Source organism: Hylobates moloch, unplaced genomic scaffold (genome assembly GCF_009828535.3).
Source record: "Hylobates moloch isolate HMO894 unplaced genomic scaffold, HMol_V3 SCAFFOLD_2, whole genome shotgun sequence".
Classification (NCBI taxonomy): domain Eukaryota; kingdom Metazoa; phylum Chordata; class Mammalia; order Primates; family Hylobatidae; genus Hylobates; species Hylobates moloch.
The window spans coordinates 64,795,789-64,816,353 of NW_026652277.1; the positions used below are offsets into that span (position 1 = coordinate 64,795,789).

Consider the following 20,565-nt stretch of genomic DNA (forward strand, 5'->3'; position numbering starts at 1 on the left):
AGGCTACACCACAGGCACTTGCTAGAGCATGTCTGGTACAACAAGGGAATGGAAACAAATTCATTCTGAGCAAAGAAAGATTTGGAAATAATCACAAAAGCCAATTTTCCCTCCCTCATTCCCCTTCCCTTGTTACCATCTTTTCCAATAGATTTACAAAAACCACACTACCAAACCTAAACCGCTAGAGAATGTTTGATATGATAGCTTGAAAGGACGTACCATTCACACTTGTAAATGATGTTAGAGCAACACCAATGAGATCCTAGTGACCTTAAAGAGATAAAGGAATTCTTAAACTGCAAAACTTGTGCTGCTCTGGAAAGTAAGGAATTTGCTCAATATTATGTCCTTACTCAAGGACTAAAGGATATAATCTTATTAGCTGAGAGTTTGTTATATGCTGACATTGAGTTAAGGTATTTGAGTGCATTTTTTTGTTTAGTCTTCACAATAACTCTATGAAATAGATGATGATAATCTTTTTTTTTTGGGGGGGGGTAGCGGGGAGACAGGATCTCACTCTGTCACCCAGGCTGGAGTATAGTGGTATAATCTTGGCTCAAAGCAGCCTTGACCTCATGGGCTCAGGCAATCCTCCCATCTCAGCCCAAGAAGCTGGGAGTACAGATGTGTGCCACCGTGTCCCACTAATTTCATTTTTTGTAGAGACAAAGTCTCACCATGTTGCCCAGGCTGGTCTCAAACTCCTGGGCTCAAGAGATCCTCTCACCTTGGCCTCCAACTGCTAGGGTTACAGGTGTGAGCCACCATGCCCAGACCCATCTCTGTCTTTTCAGATGAAGAAATGCTGAAGCTTAGAGCATTAAGCAACCCAGCCAGGGTCACACAGTTGATAAACAGTGGCGCCAGTCCCATCTCTGTCTTTTCAGATGAAGAAATGCTGAAGCTTAGAGCATTAAGCAACCCAGCCAGGGTCACACAGTTGATAAACAGTGGCGCCAGTCCCTTTACTGACATTAAAACGATGGATAAACCATGCCAGGAGGCTAACTGTAGGTTGCTGAAGCAATGAGGCCCTCTGGCCATTTTTGAAAGCATTGTTGCCTCACAAATGCTGTGACGACATTGATACCAGGCTAGCTGAGTCTTAACACCTCACTCCACTCTGGAATTACAGCTTCCTAGTGTGTCTGAGGAAATCCAATCTCTCCCACTCCAGCCCGCCTACTCACTGAACATGGCTGCTATCTCTGTCTTCTGGAAACATGGCTCTAATCCTGCAATAACTCTACACAAGAGCTCCCAGGTATGTTCACTGCCCCCAAATCAAGTACAGACTCCTAAATAATAATCAGGACACACTATGATCTGACCTTCACCTCATCTTCTGTATTGGTCTGGAAAGAAAATAATTTGTTCAATATCATGTCCTCACTCAAGGACTAAAGGATATAATAATAATTATTAACTGAGAGTTTACTATATGCTGGCATTGAGCTAAGCTACTTGAATGCACTTTCCAACACACAGTCAGCATCCCGACATCCATCCAAGTCACATGGATTACACTGTCCCCTATGGATGCTATGGTCATTAATTTATACTTCATTCTTCATAGTACAGGCATACCTCTGAGATATTGTGGGTTTGGTTCCAGACTGCTATAAGAAAGTGAGTCTTTTGGTTTCTCTGTGGTTATAAGAGTTATGTTTACACTGCACTCTAGTCTATCAAGTGTATAATAGCATGTTTTTAAAAATGTACATACCTCAATTTAAAAATACTTTATTGCTAAAACATGCCGTTTAATGATCATCTGAGCCTTCAGCTAGTTGTAATCTTTTTGCTGGTAGACAGTCTTGCCTTGATGCTGATGGCTGCTGACTGATCACAGTGGTGGTTGCTGAAGGTTGGGAGTGGTTTGGCAATTTCTTAAAATAAGACAACAATGAAGTTTGCCACATCAACTGACTCTCGTGAAAGATTTTTATGCAGATTCTCTGTAGAATGCAATGCTGTTTGATAGCATTTAAACTTCAGTAGAACTTCTTTCAAAATTAGAGTCAATCCCCTCTAACCTTGCTGTTTTATCAACTATGTTTATGTAATATTCTCAATCCTTTGTTGTCGTTTCAACAATGTTCACAGCATCTTCAGCAGAAGTAGTTTCCATCTCAAGAAATCACTTTATTTGCTCATCCGTAAGAAGCAACTCTACACTCGTTCAAGTTTTATTATGAGATTGCAACAATTTGGTCATATCTTTTTTTTTTTTTTTTTTTTTGAGACGGAGTCTTGCTCTGTCGCCCAGGCTGGAGTGCAGTGGTGCGATCTCGGCTCACTGCAAGGTCCGCCTCCCGGGTTCACGCCATTCTCCTGCCTCAGCCTCCTGGAATTTGGTCATATCTTTAAGCTCCACTTCTAATTCTAGTTCTCTTGCTATTTCCACCACATCTATAGTTACTTTTCTCCACTGAAGTCTTGAACCCCTCAAAGTCATCCATGAGAATTAGAATCAACTTCCTCCAATCTCCTGTTAATGTTGCTATTTTGACCTCCTCCCATGAATCACTAATGTTCTTAATGGCATGTAGAAGGGTGAATTCTTGCCAGAAGGTTTTCAATTTTCCTTGCCCAGATCCGTCAGAGGAATCACTATGTATGGCAGCTATAGCCTTTCAAAATTTATTTCTTAAATAATGAGACTTAAAAGTAGAAATTACTATTTGATCCACGGGCTGCAGAATTGATATTGTGTTATCAGGCATGAAAACATCATTACTCTTGTGTCTCCATCAAAGTACTTGGGTAACTATGATGCATTATCAACGAGTAGTAATATTTTGAAAGGAACCTTTCTTTCTAAGCAATTGGCCTCAACAGTGGGCTTAAAATATTGAGTAAACCATGCTGTAAAAAGATGTGCTGCCATCCGGGCTTTGTTGTTTCGTGGAGAGAGCACAGGCAGAGTAGATTTAGCATAATTCTTAAGGGTCCTAGGATTTTTGAAATGATAAATGAGCACTGGACTCCACCTTAAAATCACCAGCTGTATTAGCCCCGAACAAGAGAGCCAGCCTGTCCTTTGAAGCTTTGAAGCCAGGCATTGACTTCTCTCTAGTTAAGAAAGTCCTAGATGGCATCTTCTCCCAGTATAAGGCTGTATCATCTACACTGCAAATCTGCGGGCTGAGCGCGGTGGCTCACACCTGTAATCCTAGCACTTTGGGAGGCCGAGGTGGGTGGATGACCTGCGGTCAGGAGTTCAAGATCAGCCTGGCCAACATGGCGAAACCCTGTCTCTACTAAAAATACAAAAAATTAGCCGGGCATGGTGGTGCACGCCTGTAATCCCAGCTACTTGGGAGGCTGAGACAGGAGAATCACTTGAACCCAGGAGGCAGAGGTTGCAGCGAGCCGAGATCATGCCACTGCACTCCAGCCTGGGCTACAGAGCGAGCGAGACTCCATCTCAAAGAAAAAAAAAAAGAAAATCTGCTTAGTGGAGCCACCTTCAATGATTTTAGCAAGATCTTCTGGAAAACCTGCTGCAGCTTCTACAATCAGCATTTGCTGCTTCGTTACAATCAGCATTTGCTGCTTTGCCTTGCACTTTTATGTTATGGAGATGGCTTCTTTCCTTAAACCTCACGAACCAATCTCTGCTAGCTTCCAACTTTTCTCCTTTAGCTTCTTCACCTCTCTCAGCCTTCACAGAATCAAACAGAGTTAGGACCTTCCTCTGGATTAGGCTTTGGTTTAAGGGAATGTTGTGGCTGTTTTGTTCTTCTATCCAGGTTACTCAAACTTTCTTCATATCAGCAATAAGGCTGTTTCGCTTTGTAAGTCATGTGTTCACTGGAAGTAGCACTTTTAGTTTCCTTCAGGAACTTTTCCTTTGCATTAATAGCTTGGCTGTTTGGCATGACAGGCCTAGCTTTCAGCCTACCTTAGCTTTCAATATGCCTTCCTTACTAAGGTTCATTTCTAGTTTTTGATTTAAAGTGAGAGACATGTGGCTCTTCCTTTCACTTGAATACTCACAGGCTATTGTAGGGTTACTAATTGGCTTAATTTCAATACTGTTATGTATCAGGGAATAGGGAGGCCCAAGAAGAGAGACATGGGGAAATGGCCAGTGAAGCAGTCAGAACACACAATTATTAAATTTACTGACCTATAAGGGCGTGGCTCCTGGCACGCTAAAACAATTACAATAGTAACGCCAAAGATCACTGATCACATATCACCATAACAGATATAATAATGAAAAAGTTTGAGACGCTGCAAGAATTACCAAAATGTGACACAGAGACATGAAGTGAGCACATGCTTTTGGAAAAATGGAGCAAACAGACTTGTTGGCTACAGGGTGACCACAAGCTTTCAATTTGTAAAAATAAAAACGAGGTATGCTTTTATTTTATTTTAGTCTTGAATAACTCCCTTGATGCCAAGAACTACATTTTATATTCTTTACATAAAATGACAGCACCTAGGCCGGTGCCTTACATATAATAATCTCTTTTATCAATGTTTTTGTAACAAATATGCAAATAAATCTTTTTCAAGATAACTTTTTTTTTTTGAGATGGAGTCACCCAGGCTGGAGTGCAGTGACACAATCTCAGCTCACTGCAGCCTCTGCCTCCCAGGTTCAAGCAATTCTCCCGCCTCAGCCTCCCAAGTAGCTGGGATTACAGGTGTCCGCCACCATGCCCTGGCTAATTTTTGTATTTTTAGTAGAGATGGGGTTTCACTGTGTTGGCAAGGCTTGTCTCAAACTCCCACCCTCAGGTGATATGGCTGCCTCAGCCTCCCAAAGTGCTGGGATTACAGGAGTAAGCCACCACGTCTGGCCCAAGTAGTAGAGAACTTTACATGGAGTGGAATTGAGGAGTCTTTAATAAGAGGAAGAGACTGGTGGAAAGGAAGTTCTAATCTTTTCATTTAGTCATTGCACAGACATTTAGTGGACACTTATGTGCCAGACACTATGCTAGGCCTTAAGAACAAAGATTCAGAAAAATAATCCCTGCACTTTGAGGTTCAGTTACATGAAATGTGATCATTGCTGATACAGGTGCTTCAAAAACACCTAAAAAGGGGGCTGAGGGAGTGAGGTTTCCAGGAGGAGGCAAAGCCTTACGCTAAACCTGGAAGAAGGAATGTGAATGCCAGCTGAAAGGAGAGTGGGAGTGCAGGCTGGACAATAGAAGGGAGGCGAAAGAAAGATATACAGCATTTATAGGACTGTAATAAGCTGAGAGCTGTTAGAGCATGCAGCATGTATGTGCAGGGTGAGAGGCAATAATGAATAAGTACACAAGAAAAGGTCTGATAAGGCTGCTCATGAATTTTGAGGGCATAATACATACAGTGGTTTGGGTTCTGCCTCCCAGCTCCCAAGAGTAGAGGGCAGTATAACCCAGGAGCTAAGAGAGTAAGCTCTGGAACCAGAGGACCTGAGGTTCTGCCATTTTCTAGCTGGGTAACTGGGCTAGTTACCTAATCCCTCTGGGTCTCCATTTTCTCATCTGTAAAATGGGAATGATAGTCCTATCCCCTTAACATTATTGTCACATCTAAATGACTTAAAACACTATGTGCATGCGGAAAGAGCTCAATTTTTTAAAAAAGCTGTTACTACTACTCTAAAGTTCTAACATAAAATGCAAAGACAGTAGGACAGTATTTTCTCAGCTCCACTTATATCGGGGGAAAACATATGGGATCTAAGACTCAATAGCTTCCTTTGCGTGAATTCTACAGCCAAGTTACCTGGATTCAAAGTTTAGCAAGGTAATTTGAGCAACCTAAGTAACCTCTCTGTGCCATAGTTTCCTCATCTGTAAAACAGGAATAGTAGTAGCGCCGGGTGCGGTGGCTCATGCCTGTAATCCCAGCACTTTGAGAAGCCGAGGTGGGTGGATCACCTGAGGTCAGGAGTTCGAGACTAGCATGACCAACATGGAGAAACCCCGTCTCTACTAAAAAATACGAAAAATAGCTGGTTGTGGTGGTGGGTGCCTGTAATCCCACCTACTTGGGAGGCTAAGACAGGAGAATTGCTTGAACCCAGGAGGCAGAGGTTGCAGTGAGCCGAGATCACGCCGCCATCGCACTCCAGCCTGGGCGACCAGCAAAACTCTGTATAAAAAAAAAAAAAAAAAAAAAAGGAAAAATAGTAGCTACCTCACAGGGTTGTTGTGAGGCTTAAATGAGGAAATGCATGTAAAACACTCAGTACCACACCTCAAATGTAGTTGAGAGTAAGGAGAGCAAATATATATATTGCATTTATTATATGTGCCAGTCATTGTTTTAAATGTTTTTCACTCATTAACTATAATTATTCTTCTTCATATGCATAATGGTACTAGCACCTGAAGGTAAGGGTTTCAACACTTTTTTCTTCAATCTATGTAAAAAGATGATAATACTTTCTGCCTTTAGCTACTTATGTGAGGAGTAGGCTAATCAAAGTAAAAAATATTATATACCCTTGGGAAGAGAGGGGTCACAGAAGGTGGATGGTGATCAGATTGCATCATCCCTGAAGTCCCCCTGGAAGCCCAGCCCATGTCCATCCAGCCTTACGGGGAGTTCATTTACCTTCAGGGGCAGTGGTGTTTTCAGAATTTTCCCTGCCCTGGTCAGCATGGTTGGCAACTGCACTCCCACTCTTTGTCCTTCGAAGAACACTCAAAGCTCGATTTATTTTTTTAAAAGATCTGCTTCTAATAGTGGATCTCTCAAAGGGCCGGGCTGAGGAATAGTGACAGGAGGAACAGTAGTTATGATTTAATAGAAATAATCATTTATGTACATATCTGATAAGATACATACAATAAGACATTAACAGTGACTACCTCTAGGGGGTAGGATTGTAGAATTTGCTTACCTGTATTTTTTAAGTTTTCTACAGTGAAATATGTATGACGTGCTTAAAATCCTGCTTTTCTTTTTTGTTTCTGGGCTGAACTGAATACAATAGCACTTTTCTTGAGCAGCATGGCTGAAAAATTACTGACACTGCAGGAGTGATGAATCATTAGGTCTAGTTTCAGCCCCTTTCACCAAGTCAGATTACACACAGTTTTAATGATCGGAGGTACTTGCGGTTTCATTTCACTTTGGCGAATTGGACACTGGGTTCCTGCCAAAACTACCAGAACGATTTCCCCTTAAAAAACATTTCTAGAACTTTCCACAGTAAGTATTCCACAGAGGGTAATCCCAAGCCAAGGAGCCCATTCCCGGACAACCACCCATTTGACTCACCCCTAGTTCGGTTGCTCCGGCCAGAGTCCACTGGGCTGATTGCTGGCTGCCCGTCCTCCGCCGAGGACACGTAGGCAGGGTTGTCTAGGCCAGGCTCGTCTGTCATTAAGGAGATGGTGGCAGCTGCAGAAACCTCTGGGGAGGGAGCCGTGGCTGTGAGGCTCGCACAGCCGTCTGGACAGCCATCTTGTGAGCGCCTCTTCCTGTCTTTGGTCAGGCCGTAGTGGGAGGCACCTTTACAGCTGTAACAGAACCAGCGGGGAGGTGAGGAAGAGCTTTGGCTCTGCTGCCATTCCTCAGTCAGACCTCTTCAAATACGATTGAAAAATGTATAATAGGCTTGTTGAACTTGGAATTTGATTTCCCTGCTGCTATATCCTCTCTTCCCTTTTCACACGTCGGTACTCAATATACATTTGCCAACCAAGTGAATTAATAATTTGAGATTTTTTTAAAGACGCCCACTGCATTCTCTTAAAGCAATCTCTACATTGGCTGCTGGAATGCACATTTATTCAGGTCGCCATGGTGTCTACATGACCAGGGTTTGAGGCTGGCGATGTTGAACTATTTGGTAATTCCTGCTTGCTGGTGTTTATTTTGACCATGAAAGCCCTTAGTCACACTCTCACTCCTTTCTTTTGGATTTTGTTCCCACAGCACTGAACGTAAATATAAAGCTCCTCCCAGATTCCATATTTAACTGTCCATGGAAACAGAATCACCCTCACCACAAAGCCACAGGAGTGAGTTCAGCATTGCGATCCTCTAGCGGCAGCTTGGTGGCTTCCATTCTCTTTCTCTTGGCTGGTCTGGGAGGGCCTCCCTGGTGCTGGGGGCTCCCATGATCTGAGAAGTGTCATTCATTGCCATGTTGTCTAGCATTTAGAGAGTAAAACAGCTTTTGTGGTTTTTAGCAAAAACATATTTGTCTCTCCCATTCACTGTCCGTACTATAAAAAAAAAATCCAAAAAACTCCACAAAAACCAAACTTTGTGAGAAAGGCAAGTTATTGGTGCAATAGAAAGAAGTTGAAAAGGAACATTCTTGAGGCTCAGAAGACCAAGGTTGGAGCTGATCTAGGTCCATATTTTGCCATGAACATGAACACTGCCACTCAGCAAGTCACTGCAGTGCACAGGCTAGGTTTTGGTCAGGAAATGGTGATTTAACTATCTCACTGCACTGTGGGGAGGGTAGCTACAGGTAGCCACTCCAGTTTCCATAGTTGTGAAGGCAGAAATCATATCACGAGCCCCTTTAACAAGTGTCCATTTGCATATAATGGATGTGTTAATTATAAATTCTTATCAATTCATTATGCAAAACCCTATATGATTGAGCTATTTTAAATAGCCCTTTGAGATCCCACTTCAGGGATGCTTCATGTTTTTGAAAGTAGATGAAATCAAAGGTCAGTCTACAGTGATATGCACACATGATTTTTACTGCCCATAGAATCACAGAAATGGCAGGATGGAAGGTTCTATTGTGTAGATCTAAATCCTTGCTCTGAAATTTACGTAGCTGGGTGATCTAGGGAAATTTTATTTACCTGGCTAAACTTCCCAATTTGTATATACTTTCTGGATTGCTGTGAGGTTTGATCGACATTAAGTCTTATCAGGGGTTTAGTACTTTTTGCCAAAATTACTAGAATGCAAATTCATTAAAGTCGTCATGGTATCTACATGACTACAATCAGTTCTCATGAGATTGTAGCTATTTCCATATTTCGTCCATCCTAAGATGCTCTTTTCATGCATTAACATGTCTAAAATCAGGATGCATGTGTGATTGATAGGGTTGTGAAGTTTCTGTTGCCAGGTGGCAGTCATGATGCAGACGCCGCCATCCCAGCACTGCAAACCCAGTCGCACGAGTACCCTTTATCACTTCCATTGAGTTGCCTACATGCTTGGTATTACACCATCGAGTTTAATTGCCATTTGAATGCAATGATTCAGTACTAAAATGAAAAGTTATAGAAAGCCTCAAAAACAGAACAATTGGATATTGATGAAGTACATATTCATTGTTAGAAGCAGAATCACAATTCCATGTTTTCTTGCAAAGGGACAAGCAAATGTTTTATCTGCTTAGAAAGATGCACCCAAGGGAATTAAAAGTGGTGTTACATTTTGTTATTGAGAACATTCAAAAAGGATTGCCTATTTCGTGCCAAGCAACACAACCAAGGGCAGGAGAAGCTGCCAAATTCATCTGAATGGATTTCAAAGCCACAAGAGTCTAGTTCACCAATCTATGCATCATGGGGATATCTTTGGTGTTTGGGGATTATTTAACTGACGGCACATTTTAAAATGTCATCTTCTTTGCTGTTATATGAACATGATATCTCTTATAGTCAGTAGCATCTTAGATTAGATGAAATGTGGTTTTAATATTAGTAGAAATGGAGTTTGGTTATACAACCTTATGTCCTCATCTTCTAGATGAGAAAACAGGCCTCCAACTTACACTGCTAGTGCTTGTCCTCAGCTGGAAGAGTTCAAACTCCTGGCTTGAATTCGTGAGGTTTTACCGTACTGATTAGCTGCATTGGCTTGGAATCGTTCTGTTTAAAAATAGTGAAGAGGTTGATCTGGGAAACTCAAAAATTGGTGAAACACTGTGTGATGGAAAAAATAAAAGCCAACTTGCAGTTGAGCAGCTCCAAAGTAACAAATACTTGAATGAAACACTTCCAGGCAGGCTGGCAGTATCTGATTAGCAGTGCATGGAAAGGAAGTTCCTAGCTGGTCTGGAAACGGTCTTTTCTGAGGAGGCAGCAATGCTCTTGACCATGTACCCTGCCAGAGTAGTAACGTTATTTTCCAGCTGGACAAATGGCTGGCAAAGGCACAAGCCATGGCTTTGTTGGGAGGACACAGCATGTCCTAGTAAAAGAAAGTGGCACCTTTCTCTGCTCCCCATCAATGGAGGGTTACAGTATTTTAAAAATATCTGAATCCCAAGATTATGCTGTTAAGAAACCATTGCACTTTCAAATTCTTGGGGTTCTAAAGATAAGTTTTTGAGTCCAGGAAAGGAAAACCTCATAAGGTAGGTAAGTAGCCTTTCCTTTGGTCTCATATCACAGCTGTTCTTACAACAGCTGGGGAGGGTGCAGATTCTTGATTTAAGTATTCAGACTCATGTGCTTTGTGTAATAAAGGTTCTGCTAATGCAACTCATACTGTGTAATGTTAGCTTTCTCCAGTCTCTTGGCTTAGCTTGAGCCAGAGACAGAGTGATCTATGAAGGTAGCAGCTTGTACTTACTAATTATCTCTTTTGTGGTGACTAATACTGGGGCAGCTTGATTTACAAGCATTAAAGATGGAAGAAGCGGAGAAGAGCTGATTAGCATTGGCCAGGACAAGAACATACGGTGAACCCTGGGCTGTGTTCAAAGCAAGGAGGATTTATGCTTCCTTTCAGTTACTCTGAGCACTAAGTACTCTCAGGTGGTGATGGGTGATGGCCATGAACTTGAAGGATGAATACAAGGAACACAGAAAACCCCTTTTCAACCAAACCACAAGCTTTGGAGGTGCTGTCCGTTCAAATGAGCAACTCTGAAAAATCAGTTTTCTTGGGAGATCCTGAGCTCTTTTATCAAAGTGAGTAGAGGTAAATCTGTCTTAATATAAGAACGTTAATACTCAATGCCAGAATTTTTGTCTCTTTTGGGGTTGGAGGGGGGATAAGAAAAGAAAATGAATCTCCTTCCTGCAAAACTTCTGAGTTCACTGCTAATGAGAGGTGGAGATGAGACACAGGAGGGAACTCAGATGTGATTCACAGAGGTTCTGATAGGGTATCCTCTGCAAAGGTCACCCAACAGGGCAGCATGATCTGGGTTCCCATGAAGAGCTCCTTTCTGATGCTGAACATATCCACTTAGAACAGAATAAGAGTTGTTCACAAAGTGTACCGCAATACTCACCAACATCATCCAGCCATACGATCTCCCTTTGATCTCTCCAACTTTCTGTAAATTCTTTCTCTCGGTTCACTGTTGCATTAGCAAACATTGAGTCAACTCTCACTTTGGGTTCATTAATTGCCCAGTCTGATCTGACTTCAAACAAGAGCTTGCAAATTCATATGCTCGTCAGGTGAGAGAATGAGGAAGGAAGGCCATTGGGGACCATGATGAGCAGTGCTGCTCGACTTAAGGACACAGTGGCTGCTCCACCCTTCCCTGTTAAAAAGGCTGGCCCAGTATCGCTGGAGAAATTTAGAAGCAAAAATCTAGTTTTCAATGTAAAATCTCTTGATTTTTTAGATGGTAGCAAGATTTTAAGATTCGAAAATCTTAAAAACACTGTGTGGTCCAAACAAAACACATCTGCAAGCCAGCTGTAGCTCCAGAGATGGCACATTCTAATCTCTGGTAATTAAAAAAACTGCCAACACAAGTAGATGGGACCCATTTTTCTTTTCTCAGTCCTTTAGAATAAAACACTACCCTCTCCTCTTTCTCCAGTCTTCCTCCCTACCCAGTGTTTGTGTGTGTGTGTGTTTGTGTGTGTGTGTGTTTGTGTGTGTGCATACAGAGGGGAGATGACCCCTAAAGAGGGCTTTCCCATAATTATTTGCCCTGGCCCCATTTCTGATCCAAGCCCAAAGATGAGACTAATATTTCAACTGTATTTCTTTCATTCATGAGAGCACTAATGGCTGGCCCATAGCTATTATTTAATGAGAAAGGGAGACACTCAGTCCTAATTTATGTATTCTTTCTTTCAGGCAGCGAGAATCAAGATGAGGGGACTCTGTAGGGAAGTAAGTCTCCTTGCCAGCAGCTGGGTTTTAGGCATTAGCTGCTCTACTGAATGGGATGAGTGATCTGAAACTTTGCTCGAGGTGGGGTTCCTGGCGCCAGGCTGGGAGACTGTGCAGCCAGAAAGGAGATGGTCACTGAGAGACTGAAATGGGCTCTCCCTGAGCACTCGGGTGAGTATGGGCCTCAGTAATGTGTGCTCAGCCCCCAACTCCATCTCCATGGCCAAACCCTGGAGCTGGTCCTCCTGACACCACATCTCCATGGCTTTGCAACCAACCTCGGCCTATCCCTCTGCTCCTGGTCTAGCCCTCCAGCCTCTACCCCACTGCATCTTAACCATATCAACGATTTTTTTTAAACTCAAAAACTGCCCAGGGAAATGTTCCCATCGCTTCCAGGCCTTCCCTGATCCATATTATCGATCATGGTCTCTTGCCTACAAATCTACGGCAGCCCAGAAGGCAGTCTGGCAGAAGACAGCTCATATCTATTGATCTTTTTTAATGTATTATGCTTCACGGATGTGGTCTCATTTAAGCCTCCCACTTGTCCTATTAGTTATACCACCTCACTTCACAGATGAAGATATGGACACTAGAAGGGAGAAATGCCTTGTCCGAGTTCAGAGTGGAGCTAGACTCTGAAGCCAGGCTGTGGATTCCATGCTTTCTCCCCTTATATGGCTTCCCTGATCCCTAGACTCATATCAAACTGCCCATTCCATGTCATCACTTAGAAGTCTAATGGGCAGCTCAAATTAATACTTTCATCCTCCCTGCCAAAGCAGCTCTTCCCGCATGTTCCTGTGTTACTAAATAGCTCCTTATCTGTCATTCAGGCCGAAAATCTCAGATTCATCCTTGATTTCTTTCTTTCTCTGGATACCCCAAATACAATCCAGTATGAAATATTCAGAATCCAACTACTTTTCATCATGGCTACTGCCACCATACTGGTCCAAGCCACCATCATCAGTGCCTGGATTATTCCAACAGTCTCCCAAGAGGAGTCTTGCTTCCACACTTGTGTTGCCTGCCCATCTATTCTCAACAGAGCAGCCACAGTGATCTTTTCATAATGGCTCTCCATTTTACTAAAGCATAAGGTCCTTACAACGATCTATACGGCCCCATATTTTCTGTCTGTTGTGACTTCTGACTTCCTCTCCATCCATTGCTCATACAGCCCCCCGCTAGTCCTCAAACTTGCCCACCATGTTCCTACTTCTTCAGGGCCTCTGCACTTTGCTGCTGTCCCTGCTGCCTCAGATATGCCTTCCCCAGATTCCCATCCAGTTTGTTCCTGCATCTCCTTCAGGCCTCTGATTAGAATCCCTCTTCTCTGACCACCTGATTTAAACAGCGGCTTCCTTTCTGGCACATCCTACCCCTGCTTATTTTCTCTCTATGGAATGCAAGCTCCAAAGGGCAGGGATTAAGGTTCTTTCTGCTTTGTTAATTGTTTCATCTCCAGTGCCAAAGACAATGACTGGCATATAGAAGGTGCTCAGTATATGACTTTTAAATGAAAGAACGACTTTTGCTAATGAAAGAGCATGGGGTTGTATTAGTCCATTTTTACACTGCCAATAAAGACATACCCAAGACTGGGTAATTTATAAAGAAAAAGAGGTTTCATGGACTCACAGTCCCACCTGGCTGGGGAGGCCTCACAATCATGGCAGAAGGCGAGGAGGAGCAAAGTGACGTCTCACATGGCGGCAGGCAAGAGGGCTTGTGTGGGGGAACTCCCCTTTATAAAACCATCAGATCTTGTGAGACTTATTCACTACCATGAGAACAGTATGGGGGAACCGCCCCCATGATTCAGTGATCTCCATCTGGGTCCCTCCCACAACATGTGGGAATTAGGGGAGCTACAATTCAACACAAGATTTGGGTGAGGACACAGTCAAACCGTATCAGGGGTGAATTATCTAAATTGGCTATCTACACTAATCAGATGACTCAGGCCATCTGTGTTTCTGCCCAGGGAAAGTACCCCCCTTGGACTATAGCATCTCAGTGTAAACATCATACCATCTCTGTACTCAGGCTTTTCAAGCTAAGGGCCCTGCACCATGAACAAGGCATAGAACTATATGTTTAATGAGTTTTGGGATATTGACCTCAAGAGAACATTTAACTGACCGATTAAAAATTATTTAATTGAGGGACAATATTTTAAAACCTAAATACCCCATCCAAACAACATATTTAATGAATCTAAATCCAAATGCAGCAATATTTTCTATACCAGAAAACTATGATTCAAGGATGTTTCACAGGGAGATGGGAATTAACTGGTTGGGGGAAAAAAGTCTAGTTCCACAATTACACCAGTAGAACCAAACTTTGAAAATGTAGGAGCTCTCTCTCCAGGACTGAGATGGCTTCTCACATTAGTGCCTGAGAAGTGTTGGCTCATGGAGTCCCACATCACTTATGGCCCCCAGTCAAGGCACATCAGCTCTGCCTTGGCTAGCTGGTTAGCTGTGGGCAAGTTGTGGCCACAGAGCTATATAGTAAACATTGCTTGAATTGATCTGAGCAACTGTCACCCTTTTGGTGTTCTGTTGGTTGAAATTACCACATTGGGAATTGTGTGATTCCCTCACACCACCCTGATAATGCATAATTACTTGTGGTCGATTGTGATACCAATGCTAGTCTCTATTTTCTCCTAGCAAGCTTGTGAGTTCCCTTTCCATTTCCCCGCACTGCAATTTAAGCCCCCCCCCAAAAAAATGACAAGAAGGAAAGACCGACTTAAGAAACTGATCTTTTTTTATGTATTTCCCTGGTAATTTTGATATGATTTTATTTGCTTTGAGTTTAAGAAGCATTATGCATGTAATAAAACTGAAGGGTAATGACCATAACCTTCCTTTGATGGGTTATGCTGCTACAGTGGGTTTTTAATCATAATATTGAAATACATTTTTCAATAAACATTCATGGGAGGGTCTTCTAAGAAAGATGGCACAGCACAGAGGAAAAAGCACATGCTTTCACTTTTTAAGCAACTGGATGTGAATCCTACTAGGTCTGCCTTATGGAAGGGCCTCCTAAGAAGGCAACTCTACTGGCTCTGCAACTTTGGACAAGTTCCTTAATTCCTCTGAGCCTTGTTTCTCATACATAAAATGGGCACAATGTTTATTTACCATGAGGTTTAAAGATTCACACAAAAGGCCGAGTGTGGTGGCTCACACTTATAATCCTAGAGCTTTGATAGGCTGGGGTGGAAAGATCACTTGAAGCCAGGAGTTAGAGATCCATGCAGGACCCATATTCTACAAAACAATTTAAAAAATTAGCTGGGCATGGTGGTGCATGCTTGTAGTGTCAGCTACTCAGGAGGCGGAGGCAGGAGGACTGCTTGAGCCCAGAAGTTCAAGCCTGCAGTAGGCCATGACTGGGCCACTGCACTCCAGCCTGGGCAACAGAGCAACAACCTATTTCTTTTAAAAAAAGTATCATGCAAAATGCTGAACAGTACCTGGAACATAGTAACTCAGTAACCAGTAACTAGCATAATTATTGTCTAACATCAAGGCATAATGCTAGACACTGTGGATGCAAAGAAAACGACAGTGAATGCACTTGGTTCATGAAAACAGAAAAACCTCCATGCCACATTATCAGAGAGAGAGAGAGGGAGGTAAGAGCCAAGTGTCAGGAGAGCTCAGAGGAAGGGGCTACTAATTCTGCTTGGGGTAATTGGAGAAGGCTTCTTAGAAGAGATGAAATCTGAGCTGAGTCTAGAAAAATGAGTGACATTGGTCTAGCAGACTAAGTATGAATGGTATATTCAAAAGCTCCAAGGATGCAGGTGCATGGCAGGTGCCAGGAATGGTAGATTCAGGGCAGGCTTTGTCCTATGTGACACCAATGGGGAAAGAACAGACCTGAAGTGAGATCCAAGAGGAGCAGCATGTTGGTGGCGGTGCTGGGGATAAACCCAGGATACCTGATGGCCAGTCCATCTACCTACTTCTGGGGTTCAGTAAGCCTAAACCATGGCCGTGGGGGTAAGAGACAAGTGGGCATTGCCAAGTCTGATGCCAAGACAGGAGAGGGGAGGAGGTTTCAGAAGGAATGAAGTTGACAACAGAGGGCTTGAAGTCAGCTCATTGCAGAGACTCCCTGACCGTCAATCCAAAGTGAACTGCTGCCCCTGCCTGCCAGTCACACTTTTTGGAAATTATATTGCTGGTTTGTTTTCTCCCAACAGAATATAGATAGCTTCCATGGGAGTAAACATCCTGCTTTTCTTGCTCGCCACTAAATCCTCAGCACTGTGCAAAGAGCACTGGCGGACAGGGTCTGGCAGGGTGGGGGTGGTTGGGTGTGCCAAAGGAGCCTGAGAGATTCTAAAAGCAGCTAATTGTTTTCTTGCTCCTTTTATTAGAGTCTGTTTATGCTTTTGATTGTGTTAGCCTAAGCCTAGATGTGTTTTAATAGTTATGAGCCACCTTGATCTTTTTTTTTTTTGAAAGAAAGCAGATATATAGTTTAAATATATGATAACTAATTATTTCATGACTCCTTTAATGAAAAGCACTAGAAATCTTTATTGTGTGAAATAAAAATAAATGCATCAGTCAGCGCCTTCTAAAACAGTTCCACTTGCACTCCCTGAGCCCACCCTCAAATAGGTCCTATCCCTGCTAATTGAGTCCTGATCATGCTACTTGGAGGACACTCAAGTAACAATAACACAACTTCTATTCATAGAATTCCTCTAGTCCTCAGGCATCCTGGTCCTCAGCACAGACCTCCTGTAAGGAACTTTCTGCGTTCAGTTTGGGTGTCTATGATCTACATGTCACCTCAACTCACCATACCTGCATCTTCTTAAATAATAGCTTTTTGGCCTAAGGATGGCCTAAAGACATTAGGTAAAGTCATTCTTCCTGGTTTGGATTAGTTTTTCTCCCCCTCTAAGTTAAAACCCATGTTTCCTGGCACTGAATTATATGGCCGCTCACATAGCGATCAGAAACTGCACATGGAAAAAAGTTACGAGCATTTTTGTGTAGTCAGAGGTGAACCGAATATCAGTTGAGAAGTAAAAGAGGTCATCAGCTGGGCAAGTCCACCATCTGGTAGTCAGTGTAGATCCAAGTATGAACGTGGGGCTGAATGGCCCTCGCCCCAGAGGACAGGTGGATTTCTGACATCATTTACCACCAACCACACACGGCTTCCCCTCATTAGCCCCTTTCTTCTGCCTCCAAACTGCTGGGAAAATGTCTCTAGTCCTTCCAACCACCCCTGTTTCACTTGTTAATGAACACCAGACAGGAAAAATTCAAAACAAGCTGGAAAATGATATGAAAATGCAGGCCACCATCATGGGCATCTGGAATCTGTCTTGGCTTCTCAGGATGGGGCCAGGAGAGGCGCGATGTGCCCTCAAGGTAGAGTCTGCTCAGGTGACAAACAGTCCAATCCCAACCTAAGGAAGCACACTGACTTGGTTTACCAAAGATGCTGACATGTTCCTATGGCATGGATCACCTGGTGCTGAACAGGCATGAGACACACTGGCTAGTCTCTGCACAGTTCCAATTTCAGGGTGGGAGAGAGGCAGGGAAGAAGTGGACATTCTTCCACTTAATGTTAATGACTCTCCTTTAATGCTGATGTTTTTCCTATTGGTTTACAGAGTTAGTGTCTGTAAGAATCTGTGGCTGCATCTTTTTATCCTTCAAATCTCAACTCACAAATTAATAGTAACATAATTACAGCCAACACTTACAGTGCCCTCACTAGAGACCACATACTGTTTTACATGCTTCCTATTAACCCATTCCATCCTCATATCATCCCTATGAGGAGGGTCCTATTATACCCCCACTTTACTAATTAGAAATTAGGGCACAGAAAGATTAAGAACGTTCCAAAAGTCACACAGCTGGTAAGTGGAAGGGCTAGGATTTAAACTGAAGGCAGAGAGAACTTTAATTGAAGTGCGCACCTCAGGATTGTAATAGGCCACGCACCCTGGTGGCTGATTATTTGGGGGGCAACTGCAACATGGGACGTAGGGAAAAGCATGGCAAATTAGAAGCAGGTTTTTCATAACCTTGTATTCTTTATAGATCTATAAATGCCAGCTACTGAGTAACTGCCATGAGGAATACAAATGGCACAGGCTGGCAAGCGAGTCTGTCATAACGGGGTTGGCATCTTCAGCCTGCAGTTGACAGGCAGGAGTGGTGAGCATCACACTGCTGGGCCTCTGTTCTGCCTTGTCATCAGGGCAATTTGTCAGTGCTGCATGTCTCATAGGTCAGTGCCTGGGGGAGGTGGTTGTGGTGGTCCCCACATGCCCTCAGGCTGGCTGTCTCACTGCCCCTCTTCCTCTCCAAAAAGAATTAGCTCCAAGCACAGGCAGCAAGCATCTTAGAAGCAGAGGCCTAAAAGGATCTTGTCTAAGTGTGCAGGCACCTCCAGTTGATTTATTTCATCCTTTTCTAGAGAAAGCACCTTAGTCCAGGCACTCATATATTCATATTCATGGTCTAAACACATAGTATTTGAGGTGGGAAACAGGAGGCCAACTTACCCATCCTCCACTGGGTGGGGAGGTACCCCTTCTCTCCTGTTAATAACAGCGGTCATAACAGTAACCACCTGAGCTATCATTTGCTCAGTTTTGTTCAGTGATTTTTTTTTTTTTTTTTTTTAATCACAAAGCATGGTACCAGGACTTATTTTATTAAAACTTCCCCCCATTGGTTGTATTAGGCCCATCTTATAGATGGGGAAAATGAGGCTCAAAGAGGTTAAGTAATTTATCCAAGCTGACAAAACATTAAAGCAAAAGAGCTGAAAGAGTAGCTCTGTCTGGGATCTTGTTGATTTAAGCCCTGTGTCTGTCAAGGTATCTGACACACTCTGACACACACACACATGCGCATACACACACACACACACACACACACTCCTTAACAGGCGTCAGGCTGTTCTGAGCACTCTACCCTTTATTCATTTAATCTTCACAATAACCTCATGAGATGGGCAGGATTATTATCCCCAGTTTGCAAATGCGGGAACTTAATACAAAGATTCACTTGCCCAGGTTTGCACAGTTTGCATCTAGGGTGACCAACAATCTCAGATTGCCCAGGACTGACTGGATTCTTGAGACACGGGATTTTCGGTTTTAAAACTGGTCAGCCCAAGGCAAACCAGGTGTGTTGGTAGTCACCCTATAAGTGACAGAGACAGAATTTAAGTCAAGAGTTGTGAATGCTCATAACCATGACATACACTGCATCTTTTTCCTTTGTGGATGTTTTGTCCCCACGTTTAGTAGAAACAGAAGCTAGTTTTGGAGGAGCTTTGTGGTTTCAGGTACCTCCCAGTGTGCGCTCATCTGGTACTAAGATGGGTGTCCAGAATGTCACCCCCAAACTGCTGCTGAAGGCACAGCCTCTCACAGCAACCCCTGCGGGTCCAAACCTTATGCAATTGCAGGGCTTCCCAGGGACTGAAAGAACTGATTCCATTGTTTAGTTTAAGAAGAGCTGAGCTGATAGATAGCCTGGAGTGCCTGATGAATACCAGTGCTGCTCCCTGGGGTGACAACTCAGAATTCCAAAGCCACAACCAGATGTGGAGTTGACAGTAGTTAATGAGGGATGGTTGAGGGCTTGGGCACAGTCCACATGCCAGGTCAATTCTTCAGAGACGCCAGAATCGTTTATTCATTCTGTGAGTCTCTGGCATCTTTGGGGTCACTGAGTTCTTTTCCTCCATACTTTGGGGAGGGGGAGCAGGCAATTCCCATGCGACAGATGATTTGAGTTTTCTGTTATCTGTCCATGGATTCAAGTGTGTATGTGATGTGATGCGGTGGGGGTCAGGTTCTTTTTAGTTAACTTTTGGTGCCTGCAATTCTTGGTTCAAAATTATTCTATTTACTTTTGGCTGGGCACGGAGGCTCATGCCTGTAATCCCAACACTTTGGGAGGCTAAGGTGGGTGGATCACTTGAAGTCAGGAGTTGGAGATCAGCCTGGCCAACATGGCGAAACCCCATCTCTACTAAAAATACAAAAATTAGTCGGGTGTGGTGGTGAGTGCCTGTAATCCCAGCTACTTGGGAGGCTGAGGCAGGAGAATCACTTGAACCCAGGAGGCGGAGGCTGTAGTGAGCCAAGATTGTACCACTGCACTCCAGCCTGGGCAATGGTTCGAGACTGTCTCAAAAACAAAACAAAAAAACCCCAAATTATTCTATTTACTTTTAAAACACTTGGAAACAACCAAAGTCTAGCTTTTGGTTTTCGGGAAACTGGGCTATGGATCAACGGCGCTTTCTATTTCAGGACTGACTAGGAAGTGTTTTTACAATAACTGGAAAGGGTGGGTTTCATGGTGGTGAGGGTTTCTAGAAGTTAGAACTGACTGCCTAGTGAGGTTTTCTGATCAGTTTTGAAAGCAGCCTAGGTTTTCAGCTGCCTGTGATGAGCCCTTTTTGAGTCCTCGTGTTTTTGTGAAGTCTATG

The 20,565-nt window shown here is 43.3% G+C and overlaps 1 protein-coding gene and 1 long non-coding RNA gene across 7 annotated transcripts in view; one reads left to right on the top strand and one right to left on the bottom strand.

Moving 5' to 3' along the window:
* Positions 1-20,565, bottom strand: part of LNX1 (ligand of numb-protein X 1) — a 113,837-nt gene that overhangs the window by 55,992 nt on the left and 37,280 nt on the right. For 2 of the 4 annotated variants that reach the window (XM_032151047.2, XM_032151075.2), the window contains exons 2-3: positions 7,249-7,490; positions 6,580-6,732 (exon numbers count right to left, since the gene is read on the bottom strand). In XM_032151047.2, the coding sequence (XP_032006938.1) occupies positions 6,580-6,732; positions 7,249-7,490 (395 nt within the window). Of the gene's footprint in view, positions 1-6,579; positions 6,733-7,248; positions 7,491-7,979; positions 8,058-20,565 lie in introns of those variants that run through there. The other 2 variants (XM_032151049.2, XM_032151058.2) reach the window with 2 other exon arrangements.
* LOC116467527 (uncharacterized) overlaps positions 759-20,565 on the top strand; it is a 43,903-nt gene continuing 24,096 nt past the window's right edge. For all 3 annotated transcript variants that reach the window (XR_009211896.1, XR_009211891.1, XR_009211897.1), the window contains exons 1-4: positions 759-1,270; positions 4,223-4,374; positions 10,570-10,874; positions 12,007-12,213. This is a non-coding gene — a long non-coding RNA (uncharacterized LOC116467527). The remainder of the gene's footprint in view (positions 1,271-4,222; positions 4,375-10,569; positions 10,875-12,006; positions 12,214-20,565) is intronic.